Genomic DNA, 22,367 nt, shown 5'->3' with positions numbered 1-22,367 from the left:
ATCTTGGGTTATTTTGATGTATTGTAATGTCATACTGTATATATATATATATATAAAAGCAGTATGGAACTGTGTTAAGTCGTATAATTTCCTATGATGTAATTAATGAAAATGTAAATCCTTCGATTTTTAACTGCTACAATTCACAGTTTTTTCTCTTCCTGAAGATTTTTAATCTGCCATGTTTTTATTGCTGCTGTGAAATAAACTTCTACAATTTAATAATGACTACAAAGACCAATTTTCTTTCAAGTCATTTTAATGAAACTAGTACAAAATGTTTAAACATAAAAACATATTTAAAAAAAAGTAAGCTATAGTATGAATAGCACTTACATAGTATTAAACTTGTCTATACGCCCTACACCAAGCACTATCTGAGTACAGTATAAAGAGCTATACTATGTCTAGTACAGTATGTGTAAGACAGCTCTTCCACAGGTTTTTAAAAATTGGTACAAAAGGCCCTGTAATGTAAAGTGGAAATGAAGTGTCACTCCTGTGAGCACTGACTGATTTCTTCATCCGGTTCTCGGGGTGGCTTATTCACGCACATAAACCCTTGTGCACACCACATCATCGGCTCCGAATATCTAAGGCATGAAATAGAGCGAGACATTTTAACGCAATTATATAGACAGTTTCTATTCAGACAAATGATTGGAATATAGAAGGCAACAGTTAATTTAATATTCACTCCAGTATGTGGACTGTCTAAAGTGAGTAATGGTGTTCATACATGAGTAGAGTGCAATTACGATGATGAAGAACATAGTTACATTCCCACTATACGTTCCCATCGAATACTGTCCCACCAAATGAGGACTACCACGATATACTGAAGTTGTCCATGTTCAATATAGGTGATGGTGTTGCTGGAGAAGAATTAAACCAGGATAGTTCAACACCTCATTGCTGTGTCTATTAGATTTCAAAAGGCACAGCAGGACACAAACGGGGTAGCTGTCAGCACCAAGCACCATCTGTGTCCCAGAACAGAAAAAGAGGGCTGGACAGCCTCAGTCACCCTTTTAAAAATGGAAGAAAAGACAGACCATCTGCCCATTGCACTGGCGTCCTGGGAGACATTAGCAAAAGGCGTGTCAGAGCCTTGTGCTCCTCTAACATTCCCCCATGTAACATGATCAATGAGGCTCATTAGTACAGCCGGAGCTGGGTCACCTCCAGGCACTTGGCTGCTGCGTGCCAGCTTCTCAGAGTCCTTGGGGTGACAGTGCAATTTGTGTTTGAAATATATTTAGATTTAATTAAACTTATTACTGATGCCAGTAAGTTCACTGCATCTGGTCTATATGCTATGTATGAAAGACTGGAGCTCCAAATATGGAGGAATCGGTCATTCAGAACTAATCAAATTCCCTTTTGATGGCACGATAAGGCTGAAGAAAGTATGGAAAGCAAAGAAATGTCCTGGTTCTAATTTATCCATCCACATACACCAAAGACACGTTTCCCTACCAGCTAGGAATGACCTTGATGTGAGCCATGTTTTTGCTGGCAAATAGATGATGCTGACCCAAGGCCAAGCTCTAATATATCTCACTCATTGACTACATATTATGGTATTTCCTGGGGCAAGTCAAACATGTCTTATCGACAAGTTATAATGGTAGACAAAAAAGAATGGAGTCTGTTTTATATGAGCTTATCGTTAGAGTGAGAGATTTAGGGTGGTGTAATTTGGAAAAGCAAACAAATACCTAATTTGGATCTTGTTGATGTCTATATTTGGAATTCCAAATCTCTCTTACCTTGACTTATCCAACACAGAGTTGGGATGTAATGCAATACTACAATCTGTATTTGTTAAGTTCTTGAAATATTTATATATGGATCTGCATTTATTTATTTTAAAGGTTCAAATACAGATGTGCTGGTATTTTTTTCTGCTGTTCACACTGACTTATGAAAAACTATGACCATCTAAAACTAATCAGTTTAACCCAGACACATAGTAAATGCCACCACCATTGACTTTAATGAATGTCAAGGGTCATATTCACATCTTCTATATTGTATGAAAGTGAAACCTCCCACTGGTGTGACTTTTATGTTTCACACTGCAGGGTTTTGGTCCTAATAGAATATACTGTATACAGGGTACATCCTGTTCACATCTGTAGTTGTATTTGCTCAATCCCAATAATATATCATTTTGGTTGCATCCTTAAGTTTCAAAGGGCAACCATTTGCACAGACATCATACTAGTGAGTCTTGTAAAAAACATCCCTGTTAAGCTGGTCACACTCGTTTTATCAAGTAAGGAACACATTCGATGTCCCACTGGGACTACCAAGGAAATTAGGAGGAAACACTCCTCTCGAGTAAGGCCTTCCCCTTAGCTATTAGTCCCATTTACGGATGTCCATCTGGTCTATAAAACCTAACTGGCCAGATGTAGGGCCATTCTGCATTCTTGAGTTTTCAGGAGAAATCAGAGAAGTGTTTCTGATGGGAGCACGTTGACATGCACGGAATGCTCCTTAACCACTACCTTATGTTTTGAAGTACACCTTGAAATCAGATAACACCATATCCCCACCTAAAATGTCTGGCAAATATGAGTCATACACTGTGCACTGTAATTAGGATACAGTATTTCACATATTTATAACAGACCATCTATTTTGTCAGAAATGAAAAGTTCTCAAGAAGTTCCTCACCAGGATTAACTCCTCCCCTCTCAGCTCTCGGGTCCAGTACGTCTTCGGTCCGTTCCCATCCAACAGCGTCTGCTTACAGGCCATCTTATTTTCCGTCTCCCACGTGGCCAGGCTCTGTGAACAGCTCAAAGGTTAATGCGACTAGAGAGAGATAAAGCCCTGGTCGGCAAATTGATAGTGAAATAAATTACTGTGCTTTAAGATGGTTCTTTGAAATACATTTAGGTTGGAGGATCGTGATATCAGCATAAAAATAACGTTTGCGCAGACATTCCATGAGGAATGTTCAAAGACTGAAAAACCATTGATCTGAAAGTGTAATTCACAAGAGCGTCGAGGCGAGGGCACGGTCACAGTTGACCCTGCTACATCATCACAGCTTGCCTATGAGTCAGTGCAATATTTCTCCCTTCATAAAAGCTCCCGAATGGCCCCATGATTCCCTCATGGGGCTTCTGAACTTTTCCCCAGACAGTGGAGTCATTGCTGCGTGTCTTCCTGTAACCCATGGTGACGGTTTACTATTGTGATAGAAACTTCTTTTCAGGTTTAATTAGAGTCTTTAGGAAAAACCAATTTATTAAATTGGTAACATTCACACACACTGTGTTTAGAAGGCTACATAGGGCCTTCAGTGGGGTTCAAAAGCCTGTAAGCACTAGCGAAAATGATTCTATTTTGTAGCCTTTTTACAATTTGAGTACATTTTACATGAGTTTCTCAATATACTGGATGTCTCCTTTCTGCATTCATGGCAGTGTGCACTTAAGCTTGCATGGATTCCATGCATAGGATTGTGCAAGACCTTGTGATCCATTTTAGATCAAATCTATCAAAGCCAACACAATCTAACACATTCTTCAACATAAGAAATTAGCCAGGAAGAAAAATGTGAGCTTTTGTTCAAAGCATTTAACACATTCAATATCAAGAACATGTTTAAAGCTAAATAGAGCTCTAGAAATAGCACAGAATCTTCAAAATTTAATAATTAACATTCATATTTAACGGTTAACATATTCAACTGTTACTTGGTTTAAAATGTTTTAAAATTCTAAAACCTTGTTTATTTTCAACTGAGAAAAATACTTTTGGACCACACTTTATAGAAGATTTTTTTATGACATCTGACACAAGCTAAAACACTTTTATGATGTTTCTGTAAGAAAACTTATTAGATTCACTTTAACCTCATTTGGCACACTGCTGCATTACAACCATCGTGGGACTATGATTTACCAGAAGTTCACTAAGCTAGGTTAGTTGCCATGACTTTTGGATGTAAATCAGTTCAGAAGGTGTCGTAACGAAACCATATGCCAACAAATCTGTCACTTGGTAAGTGTTATGTTCACTAAAAATCTAAGTTGGGGAGGAGGGTTTCAGCTCTGTGAATGTTTATGCAGGTTTATGTTAGTCATAATGAAGGGCTTTGCAGCACAAGTAATTAAAGGAACATACGACTTGGGATGTAACCTGGCTGCTTCTTGGTTTTATGTAACCAATAAAAAACAGTTGTCATAAAAACTGTCCAGTAAATCTGCTACCAGGCTGACCACCATGAAGATTTACTCAAAGACCAATATGTGGTTTTACAGCCAGGAACCAAGACGGGCTAAAGAAAGACCTTTATTTTGTCACTTTGGTTTTCACTTTGTGTAATTAATGTCTATATCAACCAGTCTAGAGATAAAACCATGATAATTCTTAGAGATTCTATTAAAACCATAAACTGTTTTCTCTTCTGCAGTCAGGGAAAGACTTTTGGAATACTGTATGTTTGTAAGCACAGAGAGGCTTTGGAGAAGCTTTCTGCTCACAGATAATCTGCAATATTAGTCAAACATGTCCCCAGGTCGCAATCTAACCTTTTCCCAATGTCTATTTTGAGAGGCTCTCCTAAAACATTATTGGGGTAACTTTGGTCCAGAGATGCTGGCAAAAGGGGAAGTTAATGTAGATCTAATGCTGACCCACAAGACTGACTGATGTTGAGCCAACATTGGCATTGTAGAATGTAAGGTGGTTGAAAATCTCTTAGTCCTGGTTGCCCATTTTTTGGACAAGCAGACAAAATGATATTGGTTCCAAACCTTAACCCAACTGATTTGGGGCAGCATTGGCAAGGTGGATAAAAAAAAAAAAAGTTATAGAAATCTTGGTCCAATATACAAATTGACAACAAAATGACTACTGGGCCAAAGTCAGTTTGCTACCTGAGACTGTCTGTTTACTGGACACACTGCATCTTTAGGAGAGATGGCACCGTCCTCCCTTCTCTGCTTTCTGCACTACACATTACACACTGCACAACAACCTAAAACCTGAAAAATCGAACGCACATCACACTTGTGTTTATATGTAGTTATATACAGTATGGAGTAAGTGTAGAAATGTTTTGTGTGTGTATTGTTCTACAGTATATGCTTTTGTTGCAGTATTTTGGTCAGTGGGCTACTAGTGTCCTCTTTCTACATCTACAAGTAACAAGTTTAAAAAGTCTACTAGTAATCATTTTACATATTACTTTTTAGAGCTCTTGTTATGTAACAATTAACGCTTGATTTGAATTCAAGTTGAATTAATCTTTCAAATATTAGCTTGGGTGATTAAAACCCTAGTGATGTGGGTGATTTAGGCAAATTATAGCGCATACACAACTTTTAGATTTCCTTAATTTATTTAAATTCCTTGAAGGTGTTTAATAATAACATCTCACATTAAGATAAAAAAAAATATGATTATAAGGAATGATGTAGGGCATAGAAATCAAACGTATTAGTTGCATCTGTGCATAATGTGATATTAAGTGAGTTGCTCTTCACATTTATTCCTGTCTAACAAACTAATAGGTAAAGATGAGGTTTTTTTAGATTAATCTCAATAAATCAGGCATAGACCTGCCTGTGTTTGGTCTTGACAACCCATTGAAGCTTATAACTAGAAGACAGATTTGCCTACAATCATGTGAGCATTTTTCCTTAAGTTCAGTAAAAGGGTCATGCAATAGTCACATGATGATTTTGTCAGAAGCATGTTTTTGTGACTTAAGTCTTTCCAGTTTGATCTGCCAAATAATACACTATGTCCTAATACTGTATTAGTGATAATTAATCACTGCTCCCTTTTTTGTAGTGCAATACATGACAAAACACTTGCTTTATGCCATTACTTTGCCCTGCTAGTACAATATTAAAAAAATATCAGTTTAGCTTATAAAAACACATTCAACCAGGTAATGCATGCATAATGAACATTTCTCTGTTTGGGTTTTGTATTTAGTTTCAGTAATGCCTTTAGCTAGTATTTAAGCATGCTATCAAAAGGCTGGTAAGAATAAAATTCTTAAGTTTGTTATGCTGCTAGGCAAACTGTGACAGGATTTTTAGAACTGCTAAAAATAAGAGAAAAATAAATAATGGCATGGTGGCATAATTTCCAAAAAAAAAAAAAAAAAACAATATTTAAAAAAATTCTTAATCAGAAAATAAGTCACACAATTAAACAAATACACAAACATAGATATATAGATAGATAGATAGATAGATAGATAGATAGATAGATAGATAGATAGATAGATGTCTATATATATATATAGGAATGTTGATCCAATAGCTAATAATGAAATACAATCTAAAAAGGTGCAATGCTTTTCAGAAACCAAACTGACGTGTAAGATAATTATAAATGTGTGAGAATTATAATTTGCTTAAAATGTGTGCCAGGTTCAGATTATCTCAGTGCTCTGCAATTACCTTGCATTTTCGCCCATCCACTGTTTCCTCGTTGAACTCTTCTCCTATGTGAAAGTTGATTTCCGTGGTCCTGACAGTGGTCGAGGTCTTGATGTAAAACTGCTCTCCATTCTGACGGATTTCCACTGAAGGCTTGGAGGCCGCAGCGCAGGCCACTTTCCTTAGCATGGCATTCACCCCTATGTATAATATTAAACATACTGTAATGTATAACATACAGGTACCACAGAGCTGTTGAATTCTTAATTATAATTGAGATGGGCAGAAGCTGGACAATGTAGTTTGGTTGCAGGGTGATTCACAGGTTTAAATTAATGTACGCTCTTAATACTGTACGTTTTTTGTATAGGAACCCCTGTCACAGGGACTTAATTGTTAATATGGTGATGAAGTGTATTATTGCAAAAAGTCTCCACAGTCAGTGGTTTGTAAGAGATGTAAATTTCCCAGACATGAAAATATTTCTCAGTATTGATTTTTTTTTTTTTTTTTTTTTATTATTATTTATCTTTAAAAAAAAGATGCTAGTAAAGGAACTAATATTATAATGTAAGTGAAAACAGGATCTAACTTGTTTCGTTAGTTTTGGCAAATTATGGTATAAGAGAAGTCAAACATGTCAGGACATGTTAGCATTAGAAAAAAAATAGTCATCCCGTTTGTGATTATTTTCAATGTTGGGTTATAAGATCTAATTCATAATGTTAAGTAAAAAGATTCATCTAGAATTGAACCAATCCTAATGAATGTAATAAAGTGTCATGGCGAATATTTCTCTTGTCAGTTAAAGAACTGTACTTCACAGTAGTGTTCAAGTTTCTCTTCTTGTTTTTTTCTTCATACTTCATGCTTGGTACGATTATGTGATTTGTCTTTTTGATGCAGAGGGAGTAAAAGAATAACTTTTGTGCTGCTTTGTGTTGATCAAGAGGGAAAAATGAGAACTATGTGACATGATTGGCACATTTTTCTCATCCGTAAGCAGCATTCATGTTTTTTCAGTACATGCCAGTGGTATGTAAGTTTCTGTATAAAAAGCCATCAACCCACCACAGAGCAGATCGTTATCAGCAGATGTTGCCAATATGGCGATGCAATGACAAGGCGTTGACTAGAAGGAATGTCACGGCTCTTTTTGGCTTTTTTTTTTTTTTGGTTCTCAGTGCACTTTAATAGATTTCTACACAGGCTGATTATGTACTTACTGGCTCTCGGTATACAGTTCTGTTCTAAACAGACTGACCTCTTTATGGGGCTGTTATGCTCCTTCAAAGTGAATTTCTTCCCCTTAAGACCTTCTTTACTCCAAACAATAGAAATCATTGAGAACCACAGTCTGTGCGATTTGAAAGTGTAACCTTCAATTTTCCAAATTAATCAGTTTCAGCTCGAGAACTTCAACTGCTGAATCATCAACCCAAAATGTTGGGGTGTGATTGTTAAATACAGATTGCCGTTTGTAGCGTAAACTTTATGACTAACCAGAAAATGGTGCTCATTATCTAAATGAAGTAACACACAATAAACATCAGCATTTAATTAAACCTTTGCATGATAAAGACTTTTAAAAAATACTTTGTGTTTATTTCAAAACTGAATTAAAATCTTTCTTATTTTTGTATTTTTTTCCCAACTCAGATTCCTAAAAGTGCATACCTCTTGAAACCTAGAATTTAAATAAGAATGAAATGCACTTGCAAAGAAACAAAGGCAGTGCAACAGGCTGAGAATAATAGTGATTTACTCTTCACACTTCTTAATCCATGAATATGCTACTGAAAAACCAAGAGGACAGGAGATGTCACTGGCCAGACAGAGAGGAAACAAATGACTCCATGTGATCACAGAGCAATCCCAGGCTCCTGAATGCAAGCGTCCAAGGGGTAAAATAAAACAGAAAAGGGATCTGATTTAATACTTACCGAGGGCTTTGAGGAGCTCTTCGAAATTTTCGCTGCTTTTCATCTTCCAGTTCCCTGCAAAGTTAGGCATCTTTGTCTTTATCTGAGTTGAGCTACTTGGCAAAAAGCACAAATGACGAAACTTTCTAGTAGGCTTTATATATATATATATATTTTTAAAAATCTTTGTAAATCTCTCAACACGCTGTTCTTCTTTTCCTATACTTTCCCTCTAATCCAATCTCTGTCTGTGTCTCTGTCTCACTGTGCTATGCTCCTCTGGACCACTGGTGAAGACAGGGTGTGTGGGACGAGCGTCACAGTGCCCCTCCCTTCCTCCTCCCTACACTGATGCACTGCCTTATGAGTCCTCTTATTGTTTTTCCTGTCCAGCTATTAAAATGCAGTCTTTAAATGTATACAAGATGGTCAATGGTCAGTTAAGTTCTCTCAAGATGGAACAAAAAAACATCCAGGGAATGGAAAAGGAAATTTCATTAAGCATTGAAATTTTATATTGAGTAATTCTTTTTGTGTGTGTGTTTTCCTTTAACTAGATTATGAATGTAAGTATATTGAATCATGTACTGTAGCATCTATTTTCCAGACATGGATTAAAAGAGGTTTTTTTTTGCGGTAAATTATGAAATCAAATCCTTGGCCTAAGATGCTGCTTTATTCTTTGGATGGGTTTTTGGAAAATATCTTTATACCAAACTTAATATACTCTTTAATACATTTCCCAGGGCAAACAATTTATTCTAGCACCCTCCTCTCCTAGCAGGGAGGAATGGGAATGATGGGAAAGGGTGCCCCAGGAAATACAGCAAGAATCGAGAAAGAGAGAGAGAGAGAGAAACTAAGGCCCACCCTCCTGTCCTGTCTGATTTGTTCCTTTTCTGACAGCAATTCATTTATCTCCTTGACAAACTGCCTCCTGGACAGCACTTGATAATAAATGTGGAGTGAGGCCAGAAAGCACTTTGTCTTTCCCCCAGGAAGTGTTCAGGAAAAAAGAAAGCTCCCATCTACACATGCATTCACCTCATCAGCTGCAGTTTGTCCCATTAATCAATAGGTTCGATTTGGATCGTCAGCTGTTCTTTGTGTGTACGTGCAAACGTGCTACAAGCGGAGACTAAGAGTCCAAGAGCTGTTGATTTGCATATGTATAACAGCATATGCTAAACCTCTAAATGTTCTCTCGGACCTCTTAGTAAGCCCGTTATTTAGTATTTAATATCAAATGTTGAATTCTTAATTTGTAATAGTTTTTAGTTTTCAATAACAGTAATTCTCACAGTGCTAAATCACGGGTTTGTATTAACACACTGGTTTAGATACAATATTCTGTCTATGATAAGAACATCATATGCATATGTAGACTTGTGTATTTATACAGAATGGATGAAGTGTGCTGTTTACTTAGCAGTTTTGGAAGGAGTCTCTACACTTGTCTACACTTTATCCTTTAGATTTCTTTTAGAGTTTTTTTTCTTAATTGCTTAATTCCAAAAGAGGCTTTGAAGCGAGTAAATGTTTATAAACACAATCATGCATCATCTTTCTCCAGAAATTCAAAACAAATTAAACAATTAAAGAAATAACACTTCAGAACGTACTATAACTGGAAAATAATACTTTGTGATGTTATCAGTAACTTACTTTGTCTGTCATTGATTATTTTCTTTCTGCATATTAGATTTATCGAATGTTTGTGTTCAGATGAGTATCTATCAACATGCCCATATTTGATTTAGTCAATCTAACAATATCTAATGTATTCGAATGCCATTTTTGTATGCTTCACATTCTTCTTCACCTGACAGACCTCAGGTGGATGTGGTACACACAATCTTCAGATTAAACCAGAAACCTGTCACTGACTAATGGAGGACATCCATCACTCATGAATCTCCAAAAAAAAAGGGCCTGACCTTCTGTGTCAAACCCTTATCGCCAATAATATCACACTTATAAAGCGTGCGTGTGTGTGTGAGCGTGAGTGCTCTTTAGGGCAGCTGGTACAACTGTTGTCCTGTATTTAGTGATTTATGATGCTCATGGGTGTATAGATTAAGCCCCGGGCTTTCCAGAGTGCAGGAGTCCTGACTACACATTGATTTGATGCAAGCAGCGTGTTAATGTTTCTCGACTATCATTTGTCTATGCTGACCTCAGGCTAATCACTAATCACTGACAGAAGCATTAGGCTTTCCATTCATGCATTCAGTACAATATTATGAAGCAATATTTGCTTACAACCAAAAAGAACCATTAAGGTGTGTTAATTGTGTATAGTTCATAATATTTGTGCAATTATTTACAGTGAGATAGATGTATATACTTTATTAATCCCATGAGGGGAATTATAGAAATGATTGAGATTGTTGAGTATAGTGTGTTTGGTTTTATTTTAAACTGTATATTTAAATTTTTATTAATTTTTTTATTTTTTATTAAATCACTAGTAATGAAGCAAGCAGTGATGAGGACCCGAGAACTTGAGTCAGCAGCAAGCCTCGGCCGAGAGATAAAGGAGACAGTTAACATTAACAGTGTGTGATTGTCAGGTCAATAGGTTTTATCTTCCTGCCATTGCATCCATTTAAGATTTGATTACAGTTTAAACACTGCTAGTGACACAGACTAATCTAAAAGACATGGAATAAGAAAATATGGGAGAAAAAAGCTAGAAGTGTGATGCAGTATGTAGGGTTGTTGCCTCTCCAGGTTCTGTCCTAAGCATATTTACTATTAGAAGGTTTTGGGTGGGGGGCATGGTGGTGTAGTGATTAGTATTGTTGCCTTGCACCTCCATGGTCCGGGTTCGATTCCTGGCCAGACTCAATTCCCGTCTTCCTACTATGCATTGAGTTTGCATGTGCTACCTGTGCGTAGTGGGTTTCCACCGGTTACTCCCACAGTCCAAAGACATGCAGATTCGAAGATGCATTTGGTGTTTCCAAATTGCCCGTAGTGTGTGAATGTGTGTGTGTAAGTGTGTGTGCCCTGCGATGGATTGGCACCCTGTTTTTGTGCCTCCTGGGATCTGGAGTCTCCATCTGAAGTTTCCTGAAATTGGCTCCAGGCCCCCTTGACCCTGAATACAGGATAAAGCAGTGTAGATGATGAGTGAGCAAGTTTTTTCAGATTATTCGTTTGAAAAAATTTTTACAATTGGAATTCATAAAGGGAGACCTGAGGATCAGTATAAGATCCTTGTGTCAAAAGAACCTATCAGAATCCTTACAAGATCCAGAACCTGAAGTGGAGCAGATAACGGACCCAGGAGCAATGGACGCTTTGGCGGAATCTGAAAAAAAAATTCTCAGGAATTATTTGTTTAATGTAATCTCACATCATAATCTCCCTATTTTGGGAATGGCCACCGAGAATCACCAAACATGCAAAATTAATATGGCAGAGATTTTTGTTGGACGTACACATGATGTAACCCTCCCTAATTGATGGGGGCTTGGGACCGACTTGGAATTAAAACCCAGGGCGTGGTAATGTGAGTGCTGCACTCTAGCCTCTAGTCCATCAGTGGTAACTATAAAACTCTGTTTTATAATATTTACCAAAAGAGGAGTACCATAGTATTTTGTAGATCACATCACAGTTGCATAATTTATGTAGCATCAAAGTTTACATGCTTTACAACTAAAATCTCAGTTCTAAAGCAGTTCTCAGTAATCTGATGAATCAAAGAAGTTATAATCTTTCAATGTACATGTTGTCTCATTTGTTTTTCTGCGTTCTCCTGTTTCCTCACACTCCAGTCCTGGAATATACTTCAGATTCACCACCAACATGACCAGAGCAAAATGCTTTCTGAAGACGTTTACATTCTAGCACTAATTTAGAGACTTTGATCTAAAGATAAGCTTTAACTACTTGTTTTAATGGATTGCTTTCATTAATTTTATTGGTCTTCAGTAACTGCTTTATCCAACATTTAGGCATTCGGCAAACGCTCTTATTCAGAGCGGCTTATAAAAAAGCATAGACGTTTCTATCAGTGGATATATCCTTACACTGGATTACTAGGTTACTAACTAAGTACCAACATTCAAACATGTTGGAAATTTCTGGAACACCGGGTGCGAGGAGTAATACATCCTGCCAATCCATCCAACAGAGCTCCATACATATTTCCAAAATTTTCTTTTTATTGTGTAAAGCTGCTTTACGACAATGACAATTGTTAAAAGCGCTATACAAACAAAATTGAATTGAATTGAATTCAAACCTATGGATAATAGTAGCACAGCCAATCCACACATTACTTTGAAATTGGGACGTGGAAGAAAGCCAAAAAACCTGAAAAGATTCACAACACTGGAAGAATATTAAAATACAAAATAAAATTCCTCTGACTTTTTCCCCACTCTCTATATCATAGCACATTATCTGAAAAAGAAACACATGACCATTTCTTTGTCCAAGACCTGAGGATGAAGCAATTTTTTTGCCAACAGACTGGACAATATCCACATGATGAAGTACACAGATTTGAGGAAGCCACTTCCTCGCTCTCCCACAGAGCACGAAATTAGAGCGGAGTGAAAGTTCATTCAGTTGGCTGAGTCAGTTTTTATAAAACAGCACCATGGGAGTCTGCGCACCGGCTCAGAGACTGAAGGTGCATTCGCGTGTGTGTGAGTGGGCAATGGAAGATGTTTTTCTATTAGGTGTCAAAAGACGACATTTTATTTGTATTTATATACTCATGCATTTAGTAAATTATTAAATATAGACAAGGTAGATACATTTTACTGAAGGTATACACAAAAGCCTGTGAATTTAAAATTTTTAATAAAGGTTTAATGTGTTGCACAAGGATAATTATATTCTATTACTGCTGTATTAAGCATGCAATAAGAAGAGACTGGATTGCAATTGGTATTAAGTACAATTCCTACAGTAAATGCGGTTTGTCTGCCATCTGCTGGATATTTAGTGAATTGCTACGACAAACCAAAAACTTAATCTTTGATATGTGCTTTTAGAGAAGTTCTGACCATTAATTTTCCAGAAGTTATGTTGTGGTTAAGTGCTCTAGTACTCCCTATAGTAGTGCCACAGTTAAAGTTCTACTCGAATTACTTGGTTTGTCCCATGAGCTGAAAAGAGTTATCCTATGAGCCTGCCAAATGCATACAAATGTACAAATGTAAATATCCCTGCAGAACCCTAGACCCTTAGCTCCTCAGCGGCATATCTGGACCGAACTCTGTCTTGCACTAAAATCCCTCTGGACAGAAGTTTCTTTTGAAGAAGCTACTTTTGCTAAATGTAAAATAATCAAAACTGAGTGACACTGACAGGAAAGTTCTGACAAATTATAGGTTTGTGTATGTGTATACACATATTGTGCATTCTGAGAGCAGTACACGTATCTTACACTCAAACAATATGCTTTTTCTTTTAGAATTAATTTAATGACACTTGATTAGAAACAAGAATGTTAAAGAAATGTCAGATGGAGCAATATCCAGTGCAGTACTTAACACAAACTGGCAAAGGACATGTACCACTTACAATAATCCTGAAATAAAAATTTCCCCACTGAAATCAAAAACTTTAGATATCTAGCTTGTAACAAAAAATAAATTATTACACAATAAAACTTTCCCTCTATCCAATAAAATATTTTAAAATTTTCTAGTGAGAAGAGTTGCTCATAGACCTGAGCAGCATTTCCCATTTAAAACATCTCTCTGACAGTAATGACAAATTAAGCATTCCCGTTACCATCAATTATAAAATTATATCAAAGACACAGTGAAAAGCCATGAGGCAACATGGTTAAAAGACCCAAGCTGAAATGAATGATGTGGACAGAGGAAGTCGCTGATGAGACGGCTAAGACACAACAGCTCCTTTTACCAGTGTCTGGAATCGACCAGCTCTGGCCGGAGGCTCAGTTTTTTTAGGGTTTCGTAGCCGACGACCATGACTATTGCTGTAGGAGTGGAGGATATGATGCGGGCAGAGAGACCCTTGGTCATCCCCCAGGATCCTTCTTCTCTGAGCAGATCCTTGAAAGTCTCAATGACTGATGTTCTGCCTTCAACCTGTCAATGTAGAGACAGCATAAAATTTTTATTAAATATTCACACATTCAGCAGTCACTAGAGAACCACTTCTCTTAAACAATCCTTAATTCTGTAACAAATCTAGATTTATAATTACGCTTGCATTGGGGTTTGTCTGCAATTTAAACCACATCCTGAATGTGTCCCAGAACGAGACCAGATTCATCAATTCATCCAATGCATTATACTATCTGAGCCTATACTGTGATGTGCAAATTAGTTCTCAATTCAACAGTGACCATTTCACTTAAAATCTCAAAGACAAAGATAAAAAAAAGCCCATGCTAGAGGAAAAAAAAAAAGTTTTAATGTCTAAAGACTTATAAAACGTTAATGACCTGAACCCTGGCTCGGACTACATCCATTGGATTGGTGACGGTGGAGGCAGTGGCACCTGCCAGTGGTCCAGCCACTGCTTGCAGTAGTAAATGCGGGCAGTCATTCGGCGCCATTTTAGAGAGCTGTTCTGTGAAAAAGCAAAGGTTACATCATATTTAGTTATAAACTGATATATTTCTGCATACGATATAAACTCTGCAACGTAGGATGCCCTGTACCAGGCTACACGGTTTGCTCTAAACAGTGTGTTGATATTCACTGCACATGTTTAGGACAAGCACAGGTGGGATCTGAAAAGAAAGCCTAATACAACCCAAATAACTTTCTTCAGGTCAAGATCAGTCTGTAGCAAATCCTCAGGGTAAGACAGGTGCGTGCTCAAGTGTTTAAGGACAAACTGAGGACAATCTTTTTAAGATTTTTTTTTTCCGAACACACAAATACAACATTACAGATTCCCTTTACTTACTAAATAAATACTGACATTTATAAAAAACGAAACTGATGGATGAAATAGAACATGCTATTTATCCCTGTAGGCCATGACAAGACTGTTGGCCACATTTCATTAATCTGTCTTCATGAGTACAAAGTCATCTGAGATGCAGTGCCCTTTATATTATGAATCAACAAATCACAAGTTTAAAAGATTATAGCTTAAGAACCCAGGTGTAGACTTGTCCCTTGTATTACACTTTAATAACAGGTTACAGTTCTTATAAATGGAGTAAAAACAGACGTCACTTGTTAAGTATTTTTTTTACGATAGTTTTTATTGACTGTTTCATCATTTAGTTTATTTGTGTCTGAAATTAACATAATTAATAGCAATAAAATTAACATAATTAATTAATAACAAAACGTAAATATACTCTACTGTTTGAAACAATCGTGTCACATGAGCTTTCTCTAAACTCTTCAAATACCTCGGTGTTTACATCACGCAGGACCTGTCATGGTCCTGTCACATCAACACCGTGGTTTAGACTTTAGACTGCCCTCCAAGGTGCTTAGGAACATTTACTCCTGCACCATAGAGAGCATCCTGACGGGAAACATCACAACCTGGTTCGGGAACAGCACCATGCAAGACAGACGAGCTCTACAGAGGGTGATGCGATCAGCAGAGTGCACCATCCGCACCGAGCTCGCTGACCTGCACTCGATCTACAGCAGGCGGTGCTGGACCAAGGCCAGAAAGATAGTGAAGGACCTCAGCCATCCCAGCAAAGGACTGTTCTCTCTGTTGAGGTCAGGAAAGCGATTCCGCTCCCTGAAGGCCAACACAGAGAGACTGAGGAGACATTCGTTTACACTAGTGGTCACTGCACAGCTGCACTTCGTGGTCATTAGTTAAATCACTTTTTCACAAGCCACTTTAAATAAATCACTTTTAAGCATATTTGCACGCACAATACACTTTAAATATGTGGATTGCACAACCTTGGACATTACCATTTATTATTACTATTTATATCTAACTTCATTCCACACAAAAATGCCATAAATCTATACCTACTTTGTACAGCTGTTTCTTATTGTTCTATATTTCTTTATATATTTATATATTGTGTATTTTTGTTGTACAGTTATTTTATTTTTATATTTTATTTTATTCTTTCTTAGGTAAATTTACCTTCTATTTTATTTTTCATATTTATTTCCTATACATAGTCTTTTATTTTAATGTCACAAGTAGTTGTCTAAGCACTTTACTGCATATCGTACTGTCTATGATGTTTGAATTTGAATTTAAACTTGTCCATCATCAATACTAACCAACCACTTAGAGATGTTCAACAACTCACCAGCGTAAAAGTGGTAAAAAGGCCACCAGACCGCGCTGTTGGGGATGTAGGTGAGAAGAGACGCCACATATCCTCTGTAAAACCCACGAAACCCGTCTGCTGCAAATATCTGAGCTATAATGTCTCTCGTCTGGCCGAAAGTCACTCTGTGCTTCGCTCCAGATGTTGCTTGTGGTTTGACTTTAAAGCGAGTCAGATGCTGCCCTTCACCCTGCATCATGAGCTGCTGAGAGATCACGTCGATGGGAACCGTGATGCTCTGAGCAACCAGCGATGCTGACCCTCCTGCCACCAGCGACTTTACAGTGTTGTCCTTGGAGTAATTGGAGACATACTTCCTCACCAGCTCATACGTCGTGATATACGCCTGTCCTGATATGAGTGTAAAGGTGTTCACCATGAAACCGCGGTAAAGACCCCGAACCCCCTCAGCTCGCAGGATTTTCCGGAAGGCATCGTAGGTGCCGCTGTAAAGTGATTTTCCCTTCTGAACCTGCAGCCTGGTGCGAATGAGCATGGCAGGGTAGACTGTAGCACGGATGGTCATAGTCATGAAGACGCCAAAAGAGTAGAACTTGCGCTTGTCCAAGTCCTCCCATTCTATGATTTGGATGTTTCTCTTTTGCTGCATGGCTTCTGCCTGGAGCGGCTAGCAACAGCCTCCGGCCTGTCCACCTGAGAAAAAAAAAAAAGAAATTTGCAAGGTTAGTGCATTTAGTTATGACATTTTAACCTCTTTGATTAAGATCTTCATTAAGGTGATTTTTAATTATCCAGGAATGGAGAAGTGGTATAGAAGAAGAAGGAATGAATAAATGTAACTGAGCAAATTGCTCTGGTATAGAGAAATAAAACAGTTCAAGTGCAACAGTACAGGTCTGTGACTGTTAAATTATCAGCTCTGAAGCGGCAAAAGCATCACATCACTTGAGGACTGATTATTTTTTCTCTATAAAATTACAGTGGAACCTCGGATTACGAGCAAAATTTGTTCCAGAAGTGGGCTCATATTCCAAATCACTGGTAAATCAAAGCAAATTTTCCCATAAGAAATAATGGAAATTCAAATTATTCAATCCACAGCCCCCAAAAATAAATACATAAAAATAAATACACAAAATGTAAAGTAAAAATAAACCAAATTAACCTGCAGTTTACCATTAAAAAATAAAAATAAATCCTGACAGATAAGTGTTTCCATTTATGCGCACAGGCGCTCTGTGTGTGTGTGTGTTTCTCTCTCTTGCGCTGCGGAGTGTGTGTGTAATGTGTATGCGCGCGTAATTTAACACCGTACCGGTTGTGTGTGAGTGAAGCACCCCCTCTCTGCTTTACACACACACACAAACACATTAAAGGCGAGAGAGAGAAAGTGAGGACCGTCACAGTGTCGAATTAAGTGCACACACACATAACACACAACCTCAAACACTGACACACATCAAAGACACGAGAGAGTGTGTGTGTGTGTGTGTGTGTGTGTGAACCGGCTCGGTGTCAAATTACGCACACACAACACACATACTCTGCAGCGCAAGAAAAAGAAAAACACACACACATTAAAGGCGAGATAGAGAGTGAACCTGCATTATGCGCGGGCACAAACAACACACACACTCAAACACTGACACAGCAAAGGAGAGAGAGAGAGAGAGAGTGTGTGTGTGTGTGTGAGAACCGGCACGGTGTCAAATTACTATGCGCGCACACATAACACACACACTCTGCAGCGCAAGAGAAAGAAAAACACACAGAAGTTGATTATACCAGTAAGGGACGAGCACTAAGACCCAGCAGGGGAGATGATTACCCGCAGCGCAAGAGAGGGAAAAAATTTTGGCTCAGTTGTATTCATGTGACGCTTGGCGTCAAATTAAGAAACGCATGCGTGATATATGATACTTGGTGCTTGTAAACCAAGACAATGCTCGTTTTTCAAGTTAAAATTTATTAAAAATGTTTGCTCGTCTTGCGAAACACTCGCAAACCGCGTTACTCGTAATCCGAGGTTTTACTGCATATCCCATTATGCTTTATTTCTAAAATATATTTCAATATTGATATCAAAAGAAGATATTTAAGATTAATCAAGTTAGGTGAAGCAAACTTGTTTTTCGAAAATTATTCGATTCACCTAAGACATATATGTAAAAGAACCTTTTTTTTAAAGTATAAAAGATACAATACAAAAATGATAAACATATAAAAGCATTTTTTTAAAAGTGCATGACTTGCTGAAGCCTAATTTATGTAAATACAGTATATGTAAACAATAATCCTATGATCTTTTAAATGGCTGTGGTGTGTGAACTCAACTTTACTTCACTCTCTGTTTAACTCTGCATCCGCCATGTTTCTTTCTCAAATATTAGATAAGCCCTAGTCACATGACAGCACGCCTTTAGAAAATGTCAGTGAATCTTAGGCTATAAACTTTGTTTATTTTGGACCTGTGATTGCACAGAGGTTTTAAACAAATGTGTTATAATTTGTTAATAATTTTGTTTAAATATGAGAAAATATCTGACCATTTTGATTTATACACATTCACATTCTATACAAACTTAAATATTTTTTTTGATTGTGTAAAGCTGCTTTGCGACAATGACAATTGTTAAAAGCGCTATTCAAATAAAAATTGAAGTGAATTAAATTAAAATAAATGGTCAGATATTCTTGTTTTTTCCCCCAAAGTTTTTTTTCTGAGTTTTTGGGGGTTTTTTTTAAATAAGAAAATGTTACATTTTATTTGTTAAGTCGTTTTTTTTTTTTATATTCACAAATGTATATGGTAAGATACTACAAGATATTGTAAAAATCCTTTATAGTTCATAGTCCCTGGCTATGATGTTTTGGATATAACAACATATATCCATTACTTTTGATTGGATATAATTTTTTTTACACAATATATTGTAAGAAGGTGTCATGGTCAACATGCTTCATTTAAATGAATTATATTATAAACATTAAGACATAAAAATGATGACGAATGTACTGTGATTGTTTGAGGTAAATTACACAATCTAAAATACATCTAGTGCTGAAGTGCAAAGGTTAGTTGAACTCCACCTGCCTACACTAAAACTGTACTGACTTATGCATTATTACTATTATAAATATTTTAACTATTATAAATGTTTACTGCACACTAGTGTGGATGGACTGTATATCTCTCTCTCTCTCACTCATACAGACAGACAGACAGACACACACACACATCAAAAATGGCATCTTAGCAGGTTAGATATTCTTGAATTTACTGAACTATCTGTCTTTTATTTCTTAAAATAAACCAAATATTAAATATATTAGATCTGTAAGCTTATTTCTAGTCAAATGTTCTATTCACAGAAATGTTTTGGTCCTTATAAGTAATATATTTCTAAAACTAATATCTTGAATCTAGGTAAATTTATCAATACTTTCTTGAAATAAGATTACACAAACCTAATATAGGGTTATTAAGCCTATTTCTACTTAGATTGTATTAAAATGTAAAACAGAAATGTCTTATTCTATTACAGCTAACCTATTTTCGGTTTGGTGTGATATTTTAATATTGCAGCATATAAATCTAAAACCCTTTGCTTTCTATATAGTATGGAAGAATAATATGCACTTTCTGCTATAACTTAATATGTATAGTAATATAGTTATTATACAACTTATTATACTTAGTCGGCTTAAATTGCTAACATCACTTATATGCTTACATCCCTAATAACACGTCTTTAAAGCTTTAGAAAATTCTTGTCTTTGCGATTAACCTTAGCTGGCTTACAACCTAGCAATAAAAGAGACTTAGCATAGCGCCTTACTAGCAAGCCCTGAAATAAAAGGACCAAGAGCTCACAGATAACATGCTAACTTGGTCAGTAACACCGAGCACCTAGCATACAGCTAACATAAAACAACACATATACAGACTTTATTTCCTACAAATGTGGATATAACTCAATTAAACATTATATTAGCAGGTAGGTGTGTTCCTAGCTGGTAGCTAAAACATGGCTAGCTACACTCTGTATGTGTGTGTCATGAGAGGAAACTAGCTAACCAGCATGAGAGGTAAAAACTGTCACCCTGACTTCTTTGCTTCATCCTTCAACACGATATCATTGTCACTTCACAAAAAGAAATGTTTTACCTTGCAGCAAAATGTGTTAACTAGATGACATTGAGGAGTTTAGAGCTAACCGATCCATTGCAGTGTGTGTGTGTGTGTGTGTAGCGAGCAGCAGACGATTACAGCCTGGGAGAGAGAGGGGAAAAAAAAGTTCACATGGTTGTGTCCTAAATGGCATGACCAACCAAGTCAGTGCACTATATAGTGCACAAAAGGGAGTCGTTTGGAAGTCATCCTGAATACCACGCTAATAATATCAGACAATGAAACTGGCACATGTTCAGATAAACCCATTTATTTTTTTATGAGTTTTTTTTTAACCAAATTCTGTTGAGGTTTCCAGGCTTTGTGTTCTGCCCTAAATATACATCTAGGCTGTTATAATAATTGCAGGATTGTTTTGGTGGGATAAACTCTGAGATTGGAACTTGCTGAACATCTGATATCTATCATCTAATATTAGAAGGCAGGATATTTACACACACACACAAAAAAAGAAAAAACGAAAAAAGAACAATTGTGGGATGCAGGCTAAAACTAATAGATTGTTTTGCTACTCTGAACAGAATAAAGACCATGTTGAAGATGAATTTTATGCATAAATGCTTAAATATGATGTGGAAAGGGTTAATGTAATATTGGTTAATATGTCAGTGAATTAACTGGACTTTAGAAATTTATTAGCAATAATAATAATAATAATAATAATAATTATTATTATTATTATAATTGATCCTAATTCCTAAGAGATTTGGGCAAGTGTACATCAGATGTCATGCTGCAGCTCAAACAGCAGATGGTGCTGCAAATGTTTCACTCCTGTCCAACAGACTGTGGTTCAGTGGTAGGTTTCTCACCTACCATGCAGAAGGTCAGGGTTTGATTCCCAGCCACTGGGTGCAATGCCAGTCCTAAGCCTGGATAAAAGCTTGGTGTAAAACCTGCGCCAAGTTGTTGTGTAGATTTGATACTCATGTGGCAATCCCTTGACAGGAGTGGCTTAAAGACTAAAAGAGTCTGAGGAATCGTTTTTTCACTCATCAACTAACTTGTCACCACCTTGCACGCTACAAACAAAGCTAAATGCGGCAAAAAGACATTGCACCTGGAGCATATCCCAGGGCCTTTTGCACTAGGTGGGGTACGTCCTTTGCCAGTTAGCCTAATCTGCATGTTCCTCCAGAGTACTGGAAGGAAACCCATTAAGCGCAGGGGTAACATGCAAACTCCAAGTAAATAGACTAAGGCAGAAATCAAACCTTGCGAGGGAATGGTGCTAAATAGGTCACTATGCTGCCTGTCCAACATTAGTCAAAATAAAATTATTAATGCCATTTCAGAGGGGTCTGATTGTTGAATTGTTGACAAATTCTCAAAGCTGGGCAACTTTATGGGTCAATAAAATGAAGGTATCTGATTAACTGAATGTACTGAATCATCATTTGCATGAGCATATTTCAGGACTCAACCTGGAAAAGTTATAGGAGTCTGAGGAACTATTTTGTCACCATCACGCACGCTATAAACAATGCTAAAAGTGGTTGAAAGAAATGAGTGATTACGAAAATGAGTTCTTTTTTTGGGGCCAGGCAGTGTGTGTATTAATTTAGTGCATCCAAAACAAGCAATAAGCTGTTAGATTGCAA

The 22,367-nt window shown here is 37.0% G+C and overlaps 2 protein-coding genes across 3 annotated transcripts; both read right to left on the bottom strand.

Annotated features, from left to right (window-relative positions):
- Positions 1-241: 241 nt before the first annotated feature.
- crabp1b (cellular retinoic acid binding protein 1b) lies at positions 242-8,628 on the bottom strand. The gene is made up of 4 exons (XM_053492603.1): positions 8,363-8,628; positions 6,441-6,619; positions 2,686-2,799; positions 242-593 (listed from the first exon to the last, which is right to left on the bottom strand). The coding sequence occupies exons 1-4, from the start codon at positions 8,430-8,432 to the stop codon at positions 543-545; spliced, it is 414 nt and encodes a 137-aa protein (XP_053348578.1). The 5' UTR covers positions 8,433-8,628; the 3' UTR covers positions 242-542.
- Positions 8,629-13,145: 4,517 nt separating this feature from the next.
- slc25a44b (solute carrier family 25 member 44b) lies at positions 13,146-20,852 on the bottom strand. Of its 2 annotated transcripts, none has more exons than XM_053491416.1 (4): positions 20,743-20,852; positions 16,593-17,267; positions 14,784-14,911; positions 13,146-14,424 (listed from the first exon to the last, which is right to left on the bottom strand). In XM_053491416.1, exons 2-4 carry the CDS (start codon positions 17,221-17,223, stop codon positions 14,233-14,235), a joined length of 951 nt encoding a protein of 316 aa, XP_053347391.1. In that variant the 5' UTR covers positions 17,224-17,267; positions 20,743-20,852; the 3' UTR covers positions 13,146-14,232. The 2 variants fall into 2 exon arrangements, 1 of the variants encoding a protein (XP_053347391.1); XR_008357714.1 differs by having other exon boundaries at positions 14,400-14,424; positions 14,784-14,906.
- Between the last annotated feature and the right edge of the window lie 1,515 nt (positions 20,853-22,367).

This window comes from Clarias gariepinus, chromosome 3 (assembly GCF_024256425.1).
Source record: "Clarias gariepinus isolate MV-2021 ecotype Netherlands chromosome 3, CGAR_prim_01v2, whole genome shotgun sequence".
NCBI lineage: Eukaryota > Metazoa > Chordata > Actinopteri > Siluriformes > Clariidae > Clarias > Clarias gariepinus.
Note: the sequence above shows the minus strand (reverse complement) of the source record. Positions and strands in the feature narration are given on the sequence as shown.